General features: G+C 34.5%; 1 protein-coding gene across 6 annotated transcripts in view; it reads right to left on the bottom strand.

Annotated features, from left to right (window-relative positions):
• The window catches only part of LMBRD2 (LMBR1 domain containing 2), a 55101-nt gene that overhangs the window by 17240 nt on the left and 18991 nt on the right, over nt 1–18870 (bottom strand). For all 6 annotated transcript variants that reach the window (XM_033421269.2, XM_049708002.1, XM_033421267.2 and 3 more), the window contains 9 exons: nt 15219–15293; nt 12416–12529; nt 11867–12050; nt 8578–8759; nt 7885–8018; nt 6401–6506; nt 5641–5738; nt 2659–2762; nt 1390–1436 (listed from right to left, as the gene is read on the bottom strand). In XM_033421269.2, coding sequence (XP_033277160.1) covers nt 1390–1436; nt 2659–2762; nt 5641–5738; nt 6401–6506; nt 7885–8018; nt 8578–8759; nt 11867–12050; nt 12416–12529; nt 15219–15293 — 1044 coding nt within the window. The remainder of the gene's footprint in view (nt 1–1389; nt 1437–2658; nt 2763–5640; nt 5739–6400; nt 6507–7884; nt 8019–8577; nt 8760–11866; nt 12051–12415; nt 12530–15218; nt 15294–18870) is intronic.

Genomic DNA, 18870 nt, shown 5'->3' with positions numbered 1-18870 from the left:
GTGGGAAGCAGCCGCATAGCGCAGGGAGATCAGCTGGTTGCTTTGTGACTGCCTGGAGGGGTGGGATAGGGAGGGTGGGAGAGAGGGAGACGCAAGAGGGAAGAGATATGGGAACATATGTAAATGTATAACTGATTCACTTTGTTATAAAGCAGAAACTAACACACCATTGTAAAGCAATTATACTCCAATAAAGATGTAAAAAAAAAAATAGGAAAGTATAGATAACTACTTCTCTTATCTCTAAATGCTTTTAATAGTTGCCAAACTTAACTTGAATGAAGATATTTATAGACATTTTTGCTAGCTATGATTCTTTTAAGTTATTGAATTCTATCTAAAATGTCAAAATAATTTTACAACTACAATAAGGTTACCTTGACCATGTAAGAGTTATGATAACTCATAGTAATTAATGAGATGTTAATAAAATTTTCTCTCATCCAAATAAAGTACAAATCAGAGAGACCTGAAAAGTCATTTCTGATAGCAAAATTAGAGTTGTATACAAACATAATTAGGTAATGACTCATGTGGCATTGTGTCTTAACTGCACTAAAACCTTATTAACTGGGATTCTACTCATTAAATTCGTAGAATTGAAAGGAACTTTAGAGGTCCTAATTAAGCCTCCCATGCAGTGCAGGGTTTCATTTTAAAATAACCGTGCTAGATACCATTTGGCCCTCTTACTAGAAGACATGGAAATTTCTATGTGTGATGATCCCACTGCCATTTTGGTGAACTGTGGAAGTTTTCACAAAAAGGTGAACTCTATTTCCAGTCACTTCTGCTCTTTTGTTCTAGTTATGCCTTCTGAAATAAAGACCAAGTCTCCCTTTACATAACATACACTAAAATACACGAAGACAACTATCACGTCTCCTGAGTCTTCACTTCTCTGGTAATGGACACACTCAGATGTTGAAAACCTGTGGTAACTGTGACTAGATTTTTCTCATTTTTTGCCTTTTCAGTTCTCTAGGAGGTTAGTTTGCCTCAGGAAACGAAGGACTAAGGAAAAATTAAAGAGGAATAAAATTAATGTCATATTACAAAAAAAGTATAATTGTCAAGCAATCAAAATCACTTTAATAGCAAGATTGCATGAATTTATTCACTTATCCAATAAATATTTACTGAGCACCTACTCTAGGCAAGAAACTGCTAGATGTTGGACATGAAGTAATTTATTACTAATGACTTTTTAGAACAGGTCTGAGAGGATACCTACATGTACATCTGAAACTATTAAAACTGCTTTTCTGTAAAAGTATATCCTATGTCTTTTTCCCACTGTTTTTAGCCAATTATTCTAAATCAATAAGATTCTTATGATATTTCACATTAATCTTTAGGTTACAGAAATTTAATAAGTACGGTACTTACTCTTCGTCGACTTTCACCTTCTTCTTGCCGTTGCCTTTTTCTCTTCTCTAGAGACAGAAAAGTGGTCTCAAATTTGGTATAACATGGTTTAATTAGATGTAGAGTAACTGAAGTAAAGGTATCAGGCTATGACCAATTTCCTTTAAATTACTACAAAGTCAAAGGTAATAGGTTATTGTTGGAAAGAACTGGAGAGTTCACCTAACTCCACAGAGAATACTTTCTCTACTTTTGTTGGAGATGGCCCTTTAGGCTCTGCCTAAATAGCTTTAGTGGGGAAGAACTTCTTCCCCATGGTGACTTGAAATTTGTTTCTCTGCTACTTCTCCTTTTTCTTTATGTCTTGTCTTCTAAACTAAGTTCATACTTCTTTCTGCATAAGAGTCTTTTCCATTACTCTCTTCTGGCTATATACTCAGCAGTGGTTCTTTTCCATAAGATATGCCCTACAGACTCATTCTGGCTGTCCTATACTCCTTCTGACTTATCAGTCTTACTCTTGAAAATCTTACCCAGGACTGGATATGATACTCCAGATGAAGTCTAATTAATGCAAAAAGCAGCAGAACTATTACATTAACTAGATACCACCTTCCTATGAGAGCATGTGAAGGCTACGCTGGCCTATTTTAGAGCCACAGTACGTTTTGGCTTACATTTAAATAAGATCACACAAAAACCCCAGACCCAGTAGGGAGAATGTCTAAGAACCAATGTCCCAAAACGCAAGTTTTGTTTTTCTTTTTCCTCCTATTCTACCATCACTTGAACATCAGGAAATTTGATACACTCAGTTTTGAGATTAGATTCTAACAGAGTGCCATGTATTCTAACAGGTTGTTAATGATTACCACATTCTAAAAACCAGCCTTGGCTTGAATGATTTCCTATGCAGCATTAAACTAATGATGATTCTTTACCTTGTTTTTAATGATGATTCTTTAAATTAATGAGTTTTCTAACTGTATTTAACTTGGCAAATCTATTTCAAAGCAAACAGGAAAATGACTCCAACACCAAACAAGGGCATTATTTAGTTGCAGACATATTAATTATTAAATCCTCTGCAGAATTTCTTAAAGGCAGATGGAACAATCATTTATGTTTTTGAATTATTTTTGCTATGAAAGTTTTCTGTAGAATTTTAGCTAAAACATATTAATTTGTAATTTCTTAAGATAGATTAAAAATTTCAAATCATACAAACATTAATTTTGTATTCTCAGTCTTAGCACTTTCCCTTCATTCATTTTAAAAGACAAATCTTACCTCGTCTGATTAATTCTTTTCCTTCATCAACTAAGTCTGATGTCATATCGTTATCTCCCATGAACTGCTGGAAACCAAGTAGATTCAAACAACGAGTTCCCAAGCTAATAAAAGTCGATTTTCAAAAAGATAAGCATTATTTCACACTGTAAACGTTTAGATAAGTTAATTGTTCTTTAGTATCTGCACCCCACAGAAGCCTATGGTTTATTACTAGTTATCATGTCAAGTTACCTAGAGCTACATTTGTCTTTCTTTAAGAAGTACTTATTTCCCTTTCTAAGACGCTTATATGCCCAGTACTCCACTGACTAGGGTATGCACCAAAGCCATATTTCTTACAGACACAAATTAAGTTAGGCCATTAGCATACCTTCAGAAGATTACTATAGCAGGATGCTAAACAATGGCTATAATACAAAAGCAATTTATTCTTTTCTTATATTCAAACAGCAATATTAATACTGAAAATACACATACACAACCAGTATTTACAAGTGCAGAATATTCTGGCTTAGAAAGTCTTAGTTATGCAAATTGATTTTCATGTTTTTTTTATCCTGAGAACTACTCAATTCTATTTAAATAGGTGTTACTATAAACTCAGAATTCATTACTATAGCTTATCTGGGGGTTATCATTTTATATCTTATTTACTATTTACTTTAAACCTCACTGTTGTACAGGACAGAAATACTCTGAAAATATGGCACGCAAGGAAGGAAGGATTAATATTTGTTAAACTCCTATTATGCATCAGACAATTTACAGATACTCTTATTTAATTCTTATTATAATTCTAAGAGATAAATAACACTTTACAGATAAGGAAACAGAGGTACAAGGGGTTAAAAACCTTGCTAAAGATCAATTAATAAATTTTAGACCTGAGGATTTAAATCCAAGACAAAACAAAGACCAAGCTCTTTTTATTACCTTAGTTCTCAAACGTTTTCATTGATTTCCTTTTTTTTTTTTCTTTTGAGGTAGAGAAGAATAGCTTTATTGCTTTGCCAGGCAAAGGGGGGCACAGCAGGCTAGTGCCCTCACATATGCCCTCAACACCATACATGGAGCAAGGGGGAGAGAGGAAGAAGGAGAAAGGGAGAAGAAGTACGTGTGTGTGTATGTTAGGAGGAAGAGAAAACAGCGGAGCAATTTAAAAAAAGTGAAGATCTCCCATTTTACATTAGTGATGTGTAAAAATCTGGCTAATTCATAAATTATCTGCCTGCTTTAATATATAAAGAATGCTCTGTATGACTTAACAGTAAGTAAAACTAGGGTTTCAGGTAGATGGTCATGCTAATTCCGTGACTTTAAATATTCCCAAACCATCTTCATGTTCTTGTGGGAATACTATACTCCAGGATGAGATCATTGTCTCTGGGAAGGTCTTAGCTTTGTCTAAAGTGTCAGGAAACAGCTTTATATTCTCTAGGCAGTTAAGTCTGAATATTAGCTCTGGGTATGGCTGTGTGCTAGTAATATGGGAATTAGACTAATTATAGCAGCATTTCAAAAGAAAATTGACCTATAAAGTCAAGTTACCATTGAAATGTCAGCAAGGCATTGCTTCATATACTCCTATAATAGAGTATTTTTATAATTTGAAAATTGAGGAATATGACCATTTTTTCTCTTAAAGACAAACGGGCACTCAAAATTTATCTTAATTAACTCTAAAACAACACTTTTAAGGAATTATTTTTAAGTTCAACAATTTTCCTTTTAGACATAGTTCCTTACATTTGTTTAAGATTTTATAGTTGACAAGGCACTATCCCACCCATCTATTCCTCGATCAGTGTAACAATCTAATAAGATGAGATGCTAATCTTACCAACATAAATACTAACATGAGAAGATATGATTTATACATCACAAGCTCTTAATGTTCCATTTGTAGTTTATAAACTGTTAAAATGAATAAGCATATAATAAAAATATAATTTTGGATATCCAAAGGATGATTGGTCTCTTCCTTTAATACATCATTTTCATAGTATAAACCTCTGTCTTTTCTACCTTATGGAAAAAAATTGAAAATATTAGATTTTTTTGTCAGTTCAAATTAACCGTTTTATTTTAAATTATAATCCTTTAGTTCCTTTACTTATGAGAAGATAAAATATATATGTTTTACAAAATTCAATAGAGAATTTATTTCAAACAAAACTTTTCTGTTTACTCAATATCCTAGTGTTAGAATATCAGTACAATAATGTACATTATTTACAATAACTATATAATGGTACTGAAAGATTTAAATGAAAAGTGGTTGGATGAAACTTATTATCAATAAAATTTTTTTTTAAGGGGCATTTTTGGTGTGTCATGGAGCACTTAAGCAGTGAAGAGGGTAGGCAGAGTACAGGATGTGGGCACCTAACACGTGGAAGTAGGGAAGACAGGGGGCTAGAAGCCAAGCACACCTGTCTTTTAACTCCTTTTGAGTCTGATCTCTGCCAAGGTTCTACCACTTTTTCTGATCCTATAAAAAGAGCAGCCCATGTACTTTCCTGCCTTACACGTACTGTCTGATTTCAACTGTTCCTCACCTGACCCTCTGTTCTGGCTATGATCTGAAATATCTAGAAACCCAAAAATGATTGTGGGAAAAGCCCTAAGACTAATATATGTTTCTGAATACAAGCTGGGTATGGGGGTGCTTCATAAGCTACACTGGCTGCCAGTACCACAGGCCAGGACTCAGAGTTAACATTCTGTAATTAATCCTATCACTCTGTAGACTAAATATGTGTAACAGAATAACTCTCTCTCTTTTCTTGAAAATATCTTTGGAGGGAGAACCTGACCCAGTCACTCAAGCGAACCCTTTAAACTATGCCCAGCACCCACAAAGTCACAATAAAACAAACAACCAGAACCCAATCAGTGAATATTTAAAAGAGCTTTAAGGAGAAAAGTTATCCAGATCAGGCTAAGCATATGTGGAAAATAAGCAATGTTGTTTCTTACCTAAAGTAAGTAGCAATGCAGAGAATTACCACCAACATAGGATAATATATATAGAACCCATCTGCAATAAAGGATAAAACTTTCATGGAACCCATAATCTGAGGAGCAAGAAAAAATTAAATCAGTACAGTTCTATATCTTTCATTCTTTTTCATCATTAGAAAATTCACCCATAACCATTTATATCAATTAATTCGGAGTTTTCAAAAAAGTAGAAATGAAGCACTAAATAGACTGATTTTTAAGTTCTCATCACAAGAGGAAAGAAATTGTAACTGTGAGGTGATGAATGGTAACTAAACTTATTATGATAATTATTTCACAATATATACATATACCAATTATGTTGTACACCATAAACTAATACAATGTTATATGTCTATTATATCTTAATTTGCTTATTTATTAAGATTTTTCTCCCCCAAATATTAATATTTTATAAATACTACTGAAAATCATCAAATACATTAAGACCATAAACATAAAGGTTAATATTATTATAGGTCAGGTCTATTGATATTGCTCAGCTGGACAACCTATATGAACCAAAAATTAATTTTTTATAATAAGATATAGCAATATCACTTTTATTCAGTCATTAGTAATTACATATACAATCTGTAAAAGAAAGTTTTAGTAATTTTTAAAAAGATCCTAATAATGCAACAGAACTTTTCCCCCAGCAGTAAAAAGAAATTTCACAATAATAGCACCCTATATAGATAATGAATCTAAAGAACTCTTTTTTGACAATACTTACAGATGTATAAGCAGTTGGCTGTGTATTCTGGTGAGAGATGGATGAATCCATATGGGTCAAACCCAAGAAATTAAGACATAAAGGAGGAGTCAAACGGCAAAATAACCTGCAGTAAGCATTAATAAACACAATATATAAAAATTAAAGCAGGAAGATACATTATATATTATGTTGAACTACATTAAGAACATTTCAGATCATTGTAACTATTATTCTCATCCATTTGTTTTTTTAATTCTTAATACAAACTGCCCTTACTTTTGAGACATTCTGAAAATCCTATTAATCACATCTTCCTTAAAAACATCAACACCTACAAGGCAAAACTCCAGCCTCAGGTTATCTCCTTCGCTGGTGTTTGCCACTGCTTTATCCCAAGAATTTGCACAGTGCCTCCGTATGTGCCTCTTCCATGCCTACCATCTGTGTAATCTAAATCTGTCTCAATAGCATGCCGAGGACAGTAACATCCTCAGGTGAATTGTACTCAGTACGTAAAAGATCTGAAGTTTTATCAAAGTATGTCAACTCTGATAATTACAGGTATAAATAATAGTTGGAGCTCAGTTTTGACCAGATAAAAAGAGAACCTTACAGAACTACAGAGTTGGAGAGTAGAAGGAGACAAAAATGAAGAGAGGGTGTGAATAGAAAGAGGTAATATGAGTTCTTTTGTGGTGATAGAATAGTTCTGTATCTTGATTGTGGTGGTGGTTACGGGAATCTATACACACACACACACACACACACACACGAATAAAGGAAAAAAAATACTGAAAATTAATAAGGTCTGTGGTCTAGTTAACAGTAGTGTGTCTGTACAACAGCAATATAAAATGTCTCCACTGGGGGAAGCTGAGTGAAGGTTACTAGGACTCTTTGTATTATATTTGCAACTCCCTTTGAGTCTATAATTATTGGGGAAAAAAAGGTAAAAAAAAGTCTTAGAGATGCCTCAGATATTGATTCCTCTTGAGGTTCCCAAAGTCCAGCCCTAAAAACCTAATATAACTAAGTTAACAATACGGACAAATAGTAGATTGTGCAACCTAGCCCAAGCTGGAACCATCTCTCTAAACTTCTACTAAATCTCTCAGCAAGAATTATTCTTTTGGTGTTCTTGGTCCTCCACAATTCAGTTTGAGGCCACTGAACCTCAGAACACTTTCTAGGTCTGACTTAGTCTCTAAACTCTCAAATGTTCTTCTTATTACTAACCTATTTATTGACCCTCTAATTGGTAAATCCAGGCTCACTATGTCTTTCTTTTCCTTCCTAATCTAGCATACCCATTTTAACCCTAAACTTCAAGGAGGACTTAGCTAGCCATCAACAAGCACCTAATTAATACTTAAACCTAATCAATTAGCTCATAGAAATACAGGTGTTAGTGAAGACCCATAAACAAAAAGAAATAAAAGAGAGATCCATAAGAATACATGTAATGGAGACATTTCCCTTGTTTCTACACACAATCTACTTACATGCCACTGAAAAGAAGGCTGTAAGCATCAGTCTGGTGATGTGAAGCCAGGTAATAATAGTTAAATACACGAATCCTGAACACAGTAGAATAAACACAGATACTGAGGAAGAAGATGGAGAGGAAGCAAGCAATCTAAGAAAACAAAGAACCCAGTTTCAGACTGACAGACTTCAATACTTATATACTATCACAAGCATTATCTTTGAATTCCAGCTAACATTTATTGACATTCTAAAATTTATACACAGTAACAGTATAAATTTTTAACTGCCTAATTTCATTTTTTCATAAAATGAAATTATGAAAAAAAATCTACATCTTAATCAGTCCCACATCCTATCCATAAGTTTCAAAGCTACCTCCTGAAGTGAGCCTGTTCTCCCATTCCCTTGGCAACTCTTCACATGAAGACTATAAGTTATGTAGCTTCACTGGCATAAAGAGGATCAAAGCATTCTCATAGAAGTACTTTGCACTATTTTGCATCTTTTCATCTCTCCTCAAATACAGTTCTTAGTTTTTATATTCTGGGTAAAATGATGAAGCTCATTTTTGGAAGTGTGAATAATAACACTGTGGGAAACTTCACTGCTTTCATTATTACTAGAAGAAATATATGGAGAAAAGATACAACAGTTAAGGATTATACTATGGCTGACATTTATTTACGACCCATATAAAATAAACTGACCTCGATATAAATATAATTGTATGTTTTTTCGGCCAGCTGTATGAAGACTGCAAAGAGGGATAAGACAGGTGTAGTGCTAAAGAATGTGCACTCTGACCACACAACAATCACGGAGAAGATGGACAACACCACAGCAAGTACCCTATAAAACCACGGTCGCAAAAGACATTCCCAGTACCACTCTGGAAGATAAAAGAAAAAAATGATTAGGAAAACCATAAAGGAGTAACAGCGTATTTACGGTGTTTCAAAATACCTCCAATACAAGATACGTAATTGCAAAGAGAAAAACAGTGGTGGAACCAGGCAGACACCATCCTAAGCAAATGATCAGCAGTAATGGGACAAACTGATATTATGTGCCTCATGCTCTGATAAGAACACATCATTGCTGAGGTATTCCTGCCAAAAATGCAGAATGTGCATCTGATTATGAGGAAACATCAAACTCAAATTCAGGGACTTTCAATAAAAAACTGACCTGTACTCTCCAAAACATTAATGTCATAAAATAATAACAGAGACACAGAAATCGTTCCAGATTAAAGGAGACTAAGGAGACATGACAACTGAATGCAATGCACGATCTGGGATTTTTTTACAAAGAATATTATTGAGACAATTAGCAAAATCTGAACAAGGTCTGTAGATAACTGTACTGTATCAATGCTAATTTATTTTGATCACATTGTACTTGGTTATGTACAAAAACGTCTTTATTCTTAGAAAATACACACTGAAACACTGAGAGGTAAAGAGGTTATCATGTCTGGATTTAACTCTGAAAAGATAAAGGAAAAATATGTATACAGATAGAAAAAGATAAAGCAAATGAATAAGGTAAAATGTTAACATTTAAGGAATCTGGGTGAAGGGCATATGGGAATTCTTTGTATTATTCTGGCAACTTTTTGTTAAGTCTGACTTTAGGCAAAAAAAAAAAAAAAAGTTAAAGAAAAAAAAAGAAGAAAACTCACAAAATTGAAAAGGTTATACTTCATTCATTGAAGAGTTGAGCTCCTGGCTTACTCTAAATCTTTTCAACCCTACTCACAGGATAGTTCCTGGTGATTTCAATATCCACACAGGTGATCCTCCTTTCAATACCCTGGTCTTTCACTTCCTCGACCTACTCTCCTCCAATGAGTCTGTCCTCCAACTTACCTCAACTACTCATCCTTTAAATCTTTTATTACCGATAACTCCAACCCTTATAATCTCATTAAAGAATAGGATCCCCGTCCCCAAGCAACACCTTCATCTACTATTCCAGCTCCACTGACTGACTTTACCCTGACCGACAGTCCATTTATTCTACCACATTTTTCCTGCCACTTAACTTGATGTCCTTATTACTTTCTTTACCCAGCTCAGATTCCATAGTCTTTGAGGATAATCACTCTCCAATATCCCAATTCTCATGGCCTCTCTTGCTTCCCTGTACTTGCTAAGCTAAACCACACTCTGGTTAGATTCAACTCCTTGGCTACCCTGAGCCTGCACCCATGGAACTGCACATTGCAAGAGTAAGACACGCAACTCTTCTGACTTATCTCACTTTAAATTCTTAATCAATAGCTTCAAGTGGACCCTGAGCACTGCTTGGCTAGCGTACTATAATTCACCAATCTTCTCCCATGCCTACTCTCCCTAAGCAACTATTTTGCGCCTTCTTTCCTCAAATTTCCAAAATCTCTTGCCCTATAATTACTCTCAGCATTTCATTGAGAAAACAGAAGCTGGAAGAACAGAACCTCCCCAAGTGCCCGCCACTACATCTTTTCACACCTGCTCAAGTATATTTGTGCTTTACCTCCTAAACTAAGGCCTTTTTCCTCACTATTCACTATTTCCCTTTTCATCTCGCCTGTAAATGTACATTGTCCCAGCCATTCTCTTCTGTCTCAACATACTTCCTCGAAGGTGTCATTTGCAAATTACATGCAATAATTTCTCTTGACCCTACCACTCTCCTTCAGCTACTCCCTCTTTATTCCCTTTTATAAAGAAAACATTTTGAGAGTTTTCTATTGTGTCTCTAACTGCTTTCCCTCGTTTTTCTTTCAAATTTCGATCAGGCTTTTTTACCCTTCCCCCCACTTCATTCCTCTGAAATCCCATTGTCAAGTCTTAATATTCATAATAATCTACCTATCTGAAACATTTGAAAAGGTACTTTATACAACCTTTTTCTCAAAACATTTCACTCTCCTGGTTTTCCTCCTATCTCACTGGCCATTCTTTTTCTAGTCTTTTCTGCTGGTTCCTCCGCATCAACTTGATGTCTAAATTGGCAGTACCTCAGGCTTGGTCCTCAGATTTTCTCTTTTCTCTATCCCATTACTTCTTCACTGACTTTATCCTAACCCATGGCCCACCTATACATTAACGATACCCTAATTTATATTTGCAGAGCAGACTTCTTCCTTGAACTCCAATATCTACAGCCAACTACCTACTCAGCATCCTGTTCATACCTTTATGTATATATTGCCTGTTTTTCTCACTCTGCAAGGGCAGGAATTTTTGTCTTTTTTGTTCACTGATATACCAAGCACCCAACAATTCACAGCATATATAGGCTCAAATGTTTGTTGAATGAATGAAAACAAGTATCACATCATTCCTTTATTTAATTAAAAAAAAAGATCTTCATTGAGACATGTGTTATGGCCATTATGTTTTCATACTCAAGACCAAACATGTAAAATAAAATCAAGTGAACTTAACAGTTTATTTGAATAAATAAGGTAAACAGAAGTTCTAATACTGTGACACTTTGATATTTTCATTAAGTTCTTCATACTAAATTTGATAACATTTGAAGAAAGTGTCATAAATAATCATAAAGGAGAATAAAATAATTATGACTATTGAATGTAGGTTTTGTATATAGACTAATAAATGTAAGTAATCAAAGAGGACATCTTAGGGGAACATTTTAGTAGTATGTCAAGACTAAAGAAGAGATCCACGCTTATGATATAAAACTGCTTAAAATTCTAATTGTTTTAAGTATATATTATGTATACAAGATATGCTTGATGTATTGCATATATTTTTGCATAGAATTTTGGTTATCTGTGAAGAAAGAGTGGAAGCTAATAGTTTATATGTTATATGACAAGTAAAATAGTTTTTTGGGGGAGGTTTATCAAATACATAGTATTACCATATGGCATAAGTCAAATAACACAATTATAATTTAACTTTGCATTGGTGAAAATATACACTTTTCATCAGAAAAATTATCAGCATTAAACTTTGAAATGTACATCAAATTACATACCAACTGTAGGATTATAAAAATACTGAATAAATCTATTTTCTGGCTCCGGCGATTGAAAGGTATGAACAAACTGACAAGTAGCACTAGTTTCATTTTTTGCTACATCTTCTAGATAAAATGCTTGTTCCAAAAGAATCTGCCATTGTACTTGAGTTCGACGGTGTCTCTGAACTGAATAAATCACCTAACAAAGAGAGCGGGGGTATACCTGTCAGTGTTCTGATCCAACAGTGATTCAACTCCCCACTAAGGAGCATGTTTTGGTTGTCACAACAACAGGAAAGGGGTCGTGGCATTTACTGGGTGGAGTCAAGGATGTTAATATTCTATAATACATATAACACTCATGCTTAGTGAATAGTTCTCCCTCCCCAAATTCCAACAGTAACCATGTCGAGAAAAACAAAGTTAAAACACTTCAAAGAATAATGATAAGGACAGGATCAAAGGAAGTTTCTGATACACATTCACTCAAACTTCCTTTTTTGTGGGCAGTAATTACAAATCTAACTAAAATCATCAGAAGGTAAAAAGGCTATATAAAGTTACCTGTTTATGTAGTTTTACCAGACTCTTTTCACTTGGATAGGTATTATGTTTTTCATCAAAATCTTCGTAATCATCCATGTTCCTACCCATTTTTTCCTGATACTCTACAGGGCACTACAAGGAACGAGTAGATTTTTAGAAATTTTATTTGCAAAAAAGATTAAAATTTTATTTTTATTAAAAGTCTTTCATTCTTGAGCATATCTAATTTTCTTGCAAACATCTTCCAGATTTGAAGTCGTCTACACCACTATTAGTCATTTATTACCTCTATGAACTTGGGCAAGTTGGTTAACCTCCCTGAATAGATCTCAAAAGGTAGCAAATATAAGAGAAATGTAGAGAATTGATTCTCATGACTATCATCTTAACCAAAAGGAGCACTAGCTAATAATTAGTATAACAGATTTAAAATATAGGAAAAGAACTGGACAGCCATATGCAAAAAAAGGAAACTAAACCACTATTGCATACCATACATAAAAATCAACCCAAAATGGATTAAAGACTTGACTGTAAGACATGAAACCATAAAAATCCCAGAAGAAAATATAGGCAGGATGCTCTCTGACATTGGTCTTAGCAATATCTTTCTAGATATGTCTCCTCAGGCAAGGGAAGCAAAAGCAAAAATAGACAAATGTGATTATAACAAACTAAAAAGCTTCTGCACAGCAAAGGAAACCATCAATAAAATGAAAAGACAACCTACCAAAGGAGAGAATATATTTACAAATGATATATCCAATAGAACGTTAACATCCAAAATATATAAAGAACTCATACAACTCAACAATGAACAAACAACTTGACTGAAAAATGGGCAGGGGAACCGAATAGATATTTTCCAAAGAAGACATACAGGTGGCCAACAAGTGCATGAAAAGATGTTCAACATCACTAATTATTCAAGAAATGCAAATCAAAACCACAATGAGATTATCACCTCATACCTGTCAGAATGGCTATTATCAAAACGACAAGAAATAACAAGTGTTGGTGAAGATGTGGAGAACACAGAACCCTCATACACTACTGGTGGGAATGTAAATTGGTGCAGCCGCTATGGAAAACAGTATGGAGAGTCCTCAAAAAATTAAGACTACGGGGCTGCCCTGGTGGCGCAGTGGTTGAGAGTCCGCCTGCCAATGCAGGGGACATGGGTTCATGCCCCGGTCCGGGAAGATCCCACATGCCGCGGAGCGGCTGGGCCCGTGAGCCATGGCCGCTGAGCCTGCGCATCTGGAGCCTGTGCTCTGCAATGGGAGAGGCCACAGCAGTGAGAGGCCCACGTACCGAAAAAAAAAAAAAAAAAAAAAAAGACTACAACTACTGTATGATCTAGCTATCCCGCCTCTGGGAATTTAACCAAAGAATATGAAAATACTAATCCTAAAGGATATCTGCACCCCCATGTTCACTGCAGCATTATTTACAATAGCCAAGATAAACAATCTAAGTGCCCATCAGTGAATGAATGGATAAAGAAGATGTGATACACACACACACACACACACACACACACACACACACACACACACACACACACACACACACACAGGGGAATACTACTCAGCCATTAAAAAAAGATAAAATCTTGTCATCGGTAACAACATGGATGGACCTTGAGGGTATTATGCTAAGTGAAATAAGTCAGATGAAGACAAATACCATAGGATTCAACTCATATGGGAAATATAAAAAGCTGATAGACAAACAAAAAGAAAATAAATGAATAAACCAAACCAAATAAAAACAAACATGTAGATACAGAGAACAGAGTAGTAGTGGGGGTTAGGGTGAAATGGGTAAAGGGGATCCACTGTATGGTGACTGATGGAAAATAAATTTTTGGTGATAAGGATGGTATAGGGTATCTAGAAGTAGAAATATAATGTACACACAAAACTCATATAATGTTATAAATCAATGTTACCTCAATAAAAAAATAAAGGCTTACATACAAGTCTTTAAAAATAAACTAAATACAAGAAAAGGAATAGTTCAGGGGCTCTGTGGTTGCAGAGAAGACAATTGGGGAACTCATTTCTGGAATAATCATTTTCGGAAGTATATGAATACCTCTAATTCAATACTAATGCATCAAAACCTTAATTGTATGGTTTCTTATTAAATATCTGTATTAAATATCTCATAATGTCATTCATTTTATGAAATATATTGTAAAATACCATGTACAAAGCTGATTAAATGTGATTATTGAGGACCTAATTTATTTCCTTATAGGAAATACACTTTTAGTGACCACATTTCATGACACTTTTTTTTTTTTTTGGTACGTGGGCCTCTCACTGTTGTGGCCTCTCCCGTTGCGGAGCACAGGCTCCGGACACGCAGGCTCAGCGGCCATGGCTCACGGGCCCAGCCGCTCCGCGGCACGTGGATCTTCCTGGACCAGGGCACTAACCTGTGTCCCCTGCATCGGGAGGCGGACTCTCAACCACTGCACCACCAGGGAAGCCCTTAATGACACTTTTACAACCTATAAAGGTCCATCTCCATCACTGTGTCACAGCAATCATTTTACATTATTTAACATAACCTCTATAGCCACATTTCAATGGAAAATAGTGCCAATAAATAATGTTAAACCTATAGTAACAAAAGAACAAATTCTATGTACAAATTACTATGGGTTTATGGTTAATATTGTCATGAAAATGGAAAGGAGTTGGAAGACTTCAATCACAGGCTGTTTGCATACTTTTCTGATGCTTTTATTATAATATAGTATGTAAATTTACATTTCAAAAGAAAGTAGATGAGAATATTATTTAATTACCTTTTTAAGTATTGTGTCAACACATTTTCTCAGTGGGTGGTTATACTTGATGCTCTCATTCACTTTACGAACTTCCTATGAAAACAGTAAGAGAAATAAAAATATTTCCATTTCTGTAGATTAGATGTTTCAAATCAGGATGCTCTAGGTACTATATATATTCTCACAAGTTTAGTTCCAACCCAAATTACTCAGCATATAATAAAGTTCTATTCTCTGAATAAAAACTCTTAAGAACACAAATAAAAACACAAAATTATAGAACAGCTATATCTATACCCTCACACTTTTTATAACTTTCTACATTTACTGCCTTACCATTTGCTTACTTGGTACACAGAGATGAATAAACATTATAAAAAGTCATGAAGGATCAGGCAAACTGAGATTCTAAAAGAACAGAACTGCATTTCTCCATCTTGCTCCTCAAGTTCAATTATCTCATTACCTAAAATACAGCACAGAAACCAGAGGAAGCAGAACAGGCTAAAAATGTCACAAAGCACCTGCTCCTTTCCAATGAGAGAGTACTTTACAGCAGTCACAACTAATGATTCATCCCACATTTTTAAAATTAACAGTTCACTATGTGCCAGCACTGTGCTAGGTGTAAGGTCACCACAATCCATACTGGAGGGTGGAGTGGGAAGACATGGTGTTATAAGTCTTTCACTAAGATTGCAGTGTGGTGATGAGATAATTAAATCAACAATTTAATGCATATGAAAGAAATAAAGGGGTTAGAGAAGGGAATCTTTAGAATCAGTAGTTCTAAAAGAATCACGATATTCTATAATATAAATGAAATTTTTGAGAAGGTTGGAACCACTGTTCTAGGAAGAAGAAACAGCATGTTCAAAGGCTGGGAGGCAAGAGTGAACCAACCAGGATATTAAAAATAACAGTCTGATTATAGAGCAGAGGATGGCCTTAAGAGATGTAAAACTGGGGGGCAGGGAAACCATAGGGCATATAGAAAAAGTTGTGAAAAAGTATAACGTATATGGAAAAAAAATCACTATCCTTAATATATGGAGAGCTCTTAAAAATCAAAAGAAAAATGGGAAGATACAGAAGAAATGCAATTGGCCAATAAATATCTGAAAAGATGTTCAATCCCACTAAAAAAAACTACAACTTTTTAAAATGAGGACAGTTTTCTTGTAAAATTATAAAAAACTGCTCTTATATAATGAGGTAAGATTGCGGGGGAAAAGGCCTCCCTATACACAGTAAAATGTGATGTAATCTATTTGGAAGATAATTTAGCAATAACCATCAAAATTTAAAATATGCAGACCCCATGAATAATCTGTACCAACAGACACTGCTCCTGTCAAAGAGCTTAGCTTAGTGAAGAAAACAGACATTATTCAAATAGAAATGGTGTGAAAACTGCTGTATAATCTAGTGTGGAAGACTTTCTGATGAACCGATTACTTAAACTGAGATAAAAAGCTAAACTGAGGATAGGAGTCAGCTGATCAAAGGGAGGAGCAAGAATATTCCAGACAGAGGGACAGCATGTACCAAGGCCTCCAAGCAGAAGTGAACAAGAAGTTTCAGGAAAAGAAACTCCAGTGACTAACAGGAAAGGAGAGCAAGGGTCTGCGCTGTGCTTGATCAGGCTGTAGAGTAAGAGCAAAGTATTCCAGAAGGACTTAATAACATTTCATTTTGAGGTCAATGAGTAAGGCCTAAAACCAGAATGACAGGACTTGGGTTTTTAAAAGGTGCTTGAAGCATCACTACATTACACTCTTCCATTTCTAAGCTACCTTAAAGTTTTGTTGACTAGTTAGCATAACTTTGAATACAAACTATACAGTCTGATTATATATTATATATGAAAATCATATTTTTCCTCTAAATTCTTTAGCATATTAAACAAAAGCAAGTACTGGAACGTTGATATTTGCTATAGCTTATAAATTTAAGTTTCCTTCAAGGTTCATAATTTTTATAAAGTGTGGAATGTATTTGAATAATAGCTTATTTTCTTCATATCAAATAACATAACTTTGAACTCTGTCATTATTGTGACAATAGAACTCTTGTCTATTATCTTCAGTGGAATAAGTAGCTATTTGTCCCTCTCCAAATCCTCTACCTTGAAAAATGACAGCAGGTAGAGGTGACCTCTGGCCATCTAGCAAAAATTCCTTTTGAATGGTTTGACATGGCTTATAAGTTTTATTAATGCTTCAAAGAAAAGTAACAGACACACAGATGTATACATTCACTCCATAGAAAACATATCATAAAACACTAAACTGGTTTTTATAAAACTGCATTTGGAAGATTTTATGGATAGATGAAAAATATAATTAGTAATTACCAGAAAAAAAAAAAAAGGTGATTGTGATCTCTTAAAAGATGTATTCAAAACCAGTGGATTTTAAAAGTTTTCTCTCAAACTAAGTTATCAGTATTCTTGTCCATGCTTTATTCTGCACACCTCCATCAGACTGATTATCCTAAACCACATACAGGATCATGTCTCTTCCCTGCATGCAAGGTGTCAATGATTCCTCACTGATTTCAAAATACACTAAACTTTTGAGTCCGACATTCAAGGCCGTGCTATCTGGCTATCTATCTTTCAAACCTTGTAAACTTTATCTTATGCATAATTAATTTAGTTTTAAAACCTCCTGATACCTGACCAGAATGCTGTCAGCTATGAAAATTCTACCCATTCTTCAAGGCCCAGGTCATATTTCACTTCCTCCATTTCACCTCTTCCTCTAAGCGAAATTTCTCTACACTAGAGCATGTATCATTTACAGTGCATTTATCATATACTGTGAGGGACTGTACAATTTTCTACTCTAGACCGTTAGTATCCTAATGGCCAGTTCCACATAGCACTTAACATGGCAGGAAGACACTAGGTATTTAAAAAATGATGAAAAAAATTTCTCCACAAGTTTATAAATTTTCAGACATTCAGAAAAACAGGAAGGATCCCAAATGCCCTTTAAACATATGGACAAAGAAATTCATACCTGCTAAATCATGCATTTTTTGACGGGGCAAAAAAGGGCTAGAGTTCTCCTGCTATGTATGTGGACTTCCTGCTATTTTCAAAAGATCCATTAAGAAAAGAGTAGTTTCTTACCATATAAAAATGGATCAAATTAACATTTTGTACACCTTAAATTTACACAATGTTTTACGTCAGATATATTCAATAAAAATAGTGGTTTCTTATTGACATGGACAAATTTCTCTTATCTAAATTTTTTTAAATCCCTCACACCTTAAACCTACACTAAAATAGCAAAGAAAGCATCAATTCCAATCCTTAATTTTCCACATCCTATTTCTAAGTAGGGGACTCCCATTTAACAACAACAAAATCTATCTTTATTCACTGAAGATTCCTCCTAGCAAAATCCAGATCTAAAATAAACTGCATTTAATTTATACTTGGTCAAGGAAGTTTGAATGAACTGGTGAAATCCATATTCCTTAAATCTGAAACAACTGAATTTAATACCAACTTTTGAGGGGAACATTATCAAATTTAAATGATCTCCTTTTAATTATTTTATTATCAAATATAAATTTTCAAATTTTTTTTCAAAATTCAAAATTTCAAATATATCAAATATAAAAAATAACAAATTAATTTCCTTTGAAAAATGGA

This window comes from Orcinus orca, chromosome 3 (genome assembly GCF_937001465.1).
Source record: "Orcinus orca chromosome 3, mOrcOrc1.1, whole genome shotgun sequence".
NCBI lineage: Eukaryota > Metazoa > Chordata > Mammalia > Artiodactyla > Delphinidae > Orcinus > Orcinus orca.
Note: the sequence above shows the minus strand (reverse complement) of the source record. Positions and strands in the feature narration are given on the sequence as shown.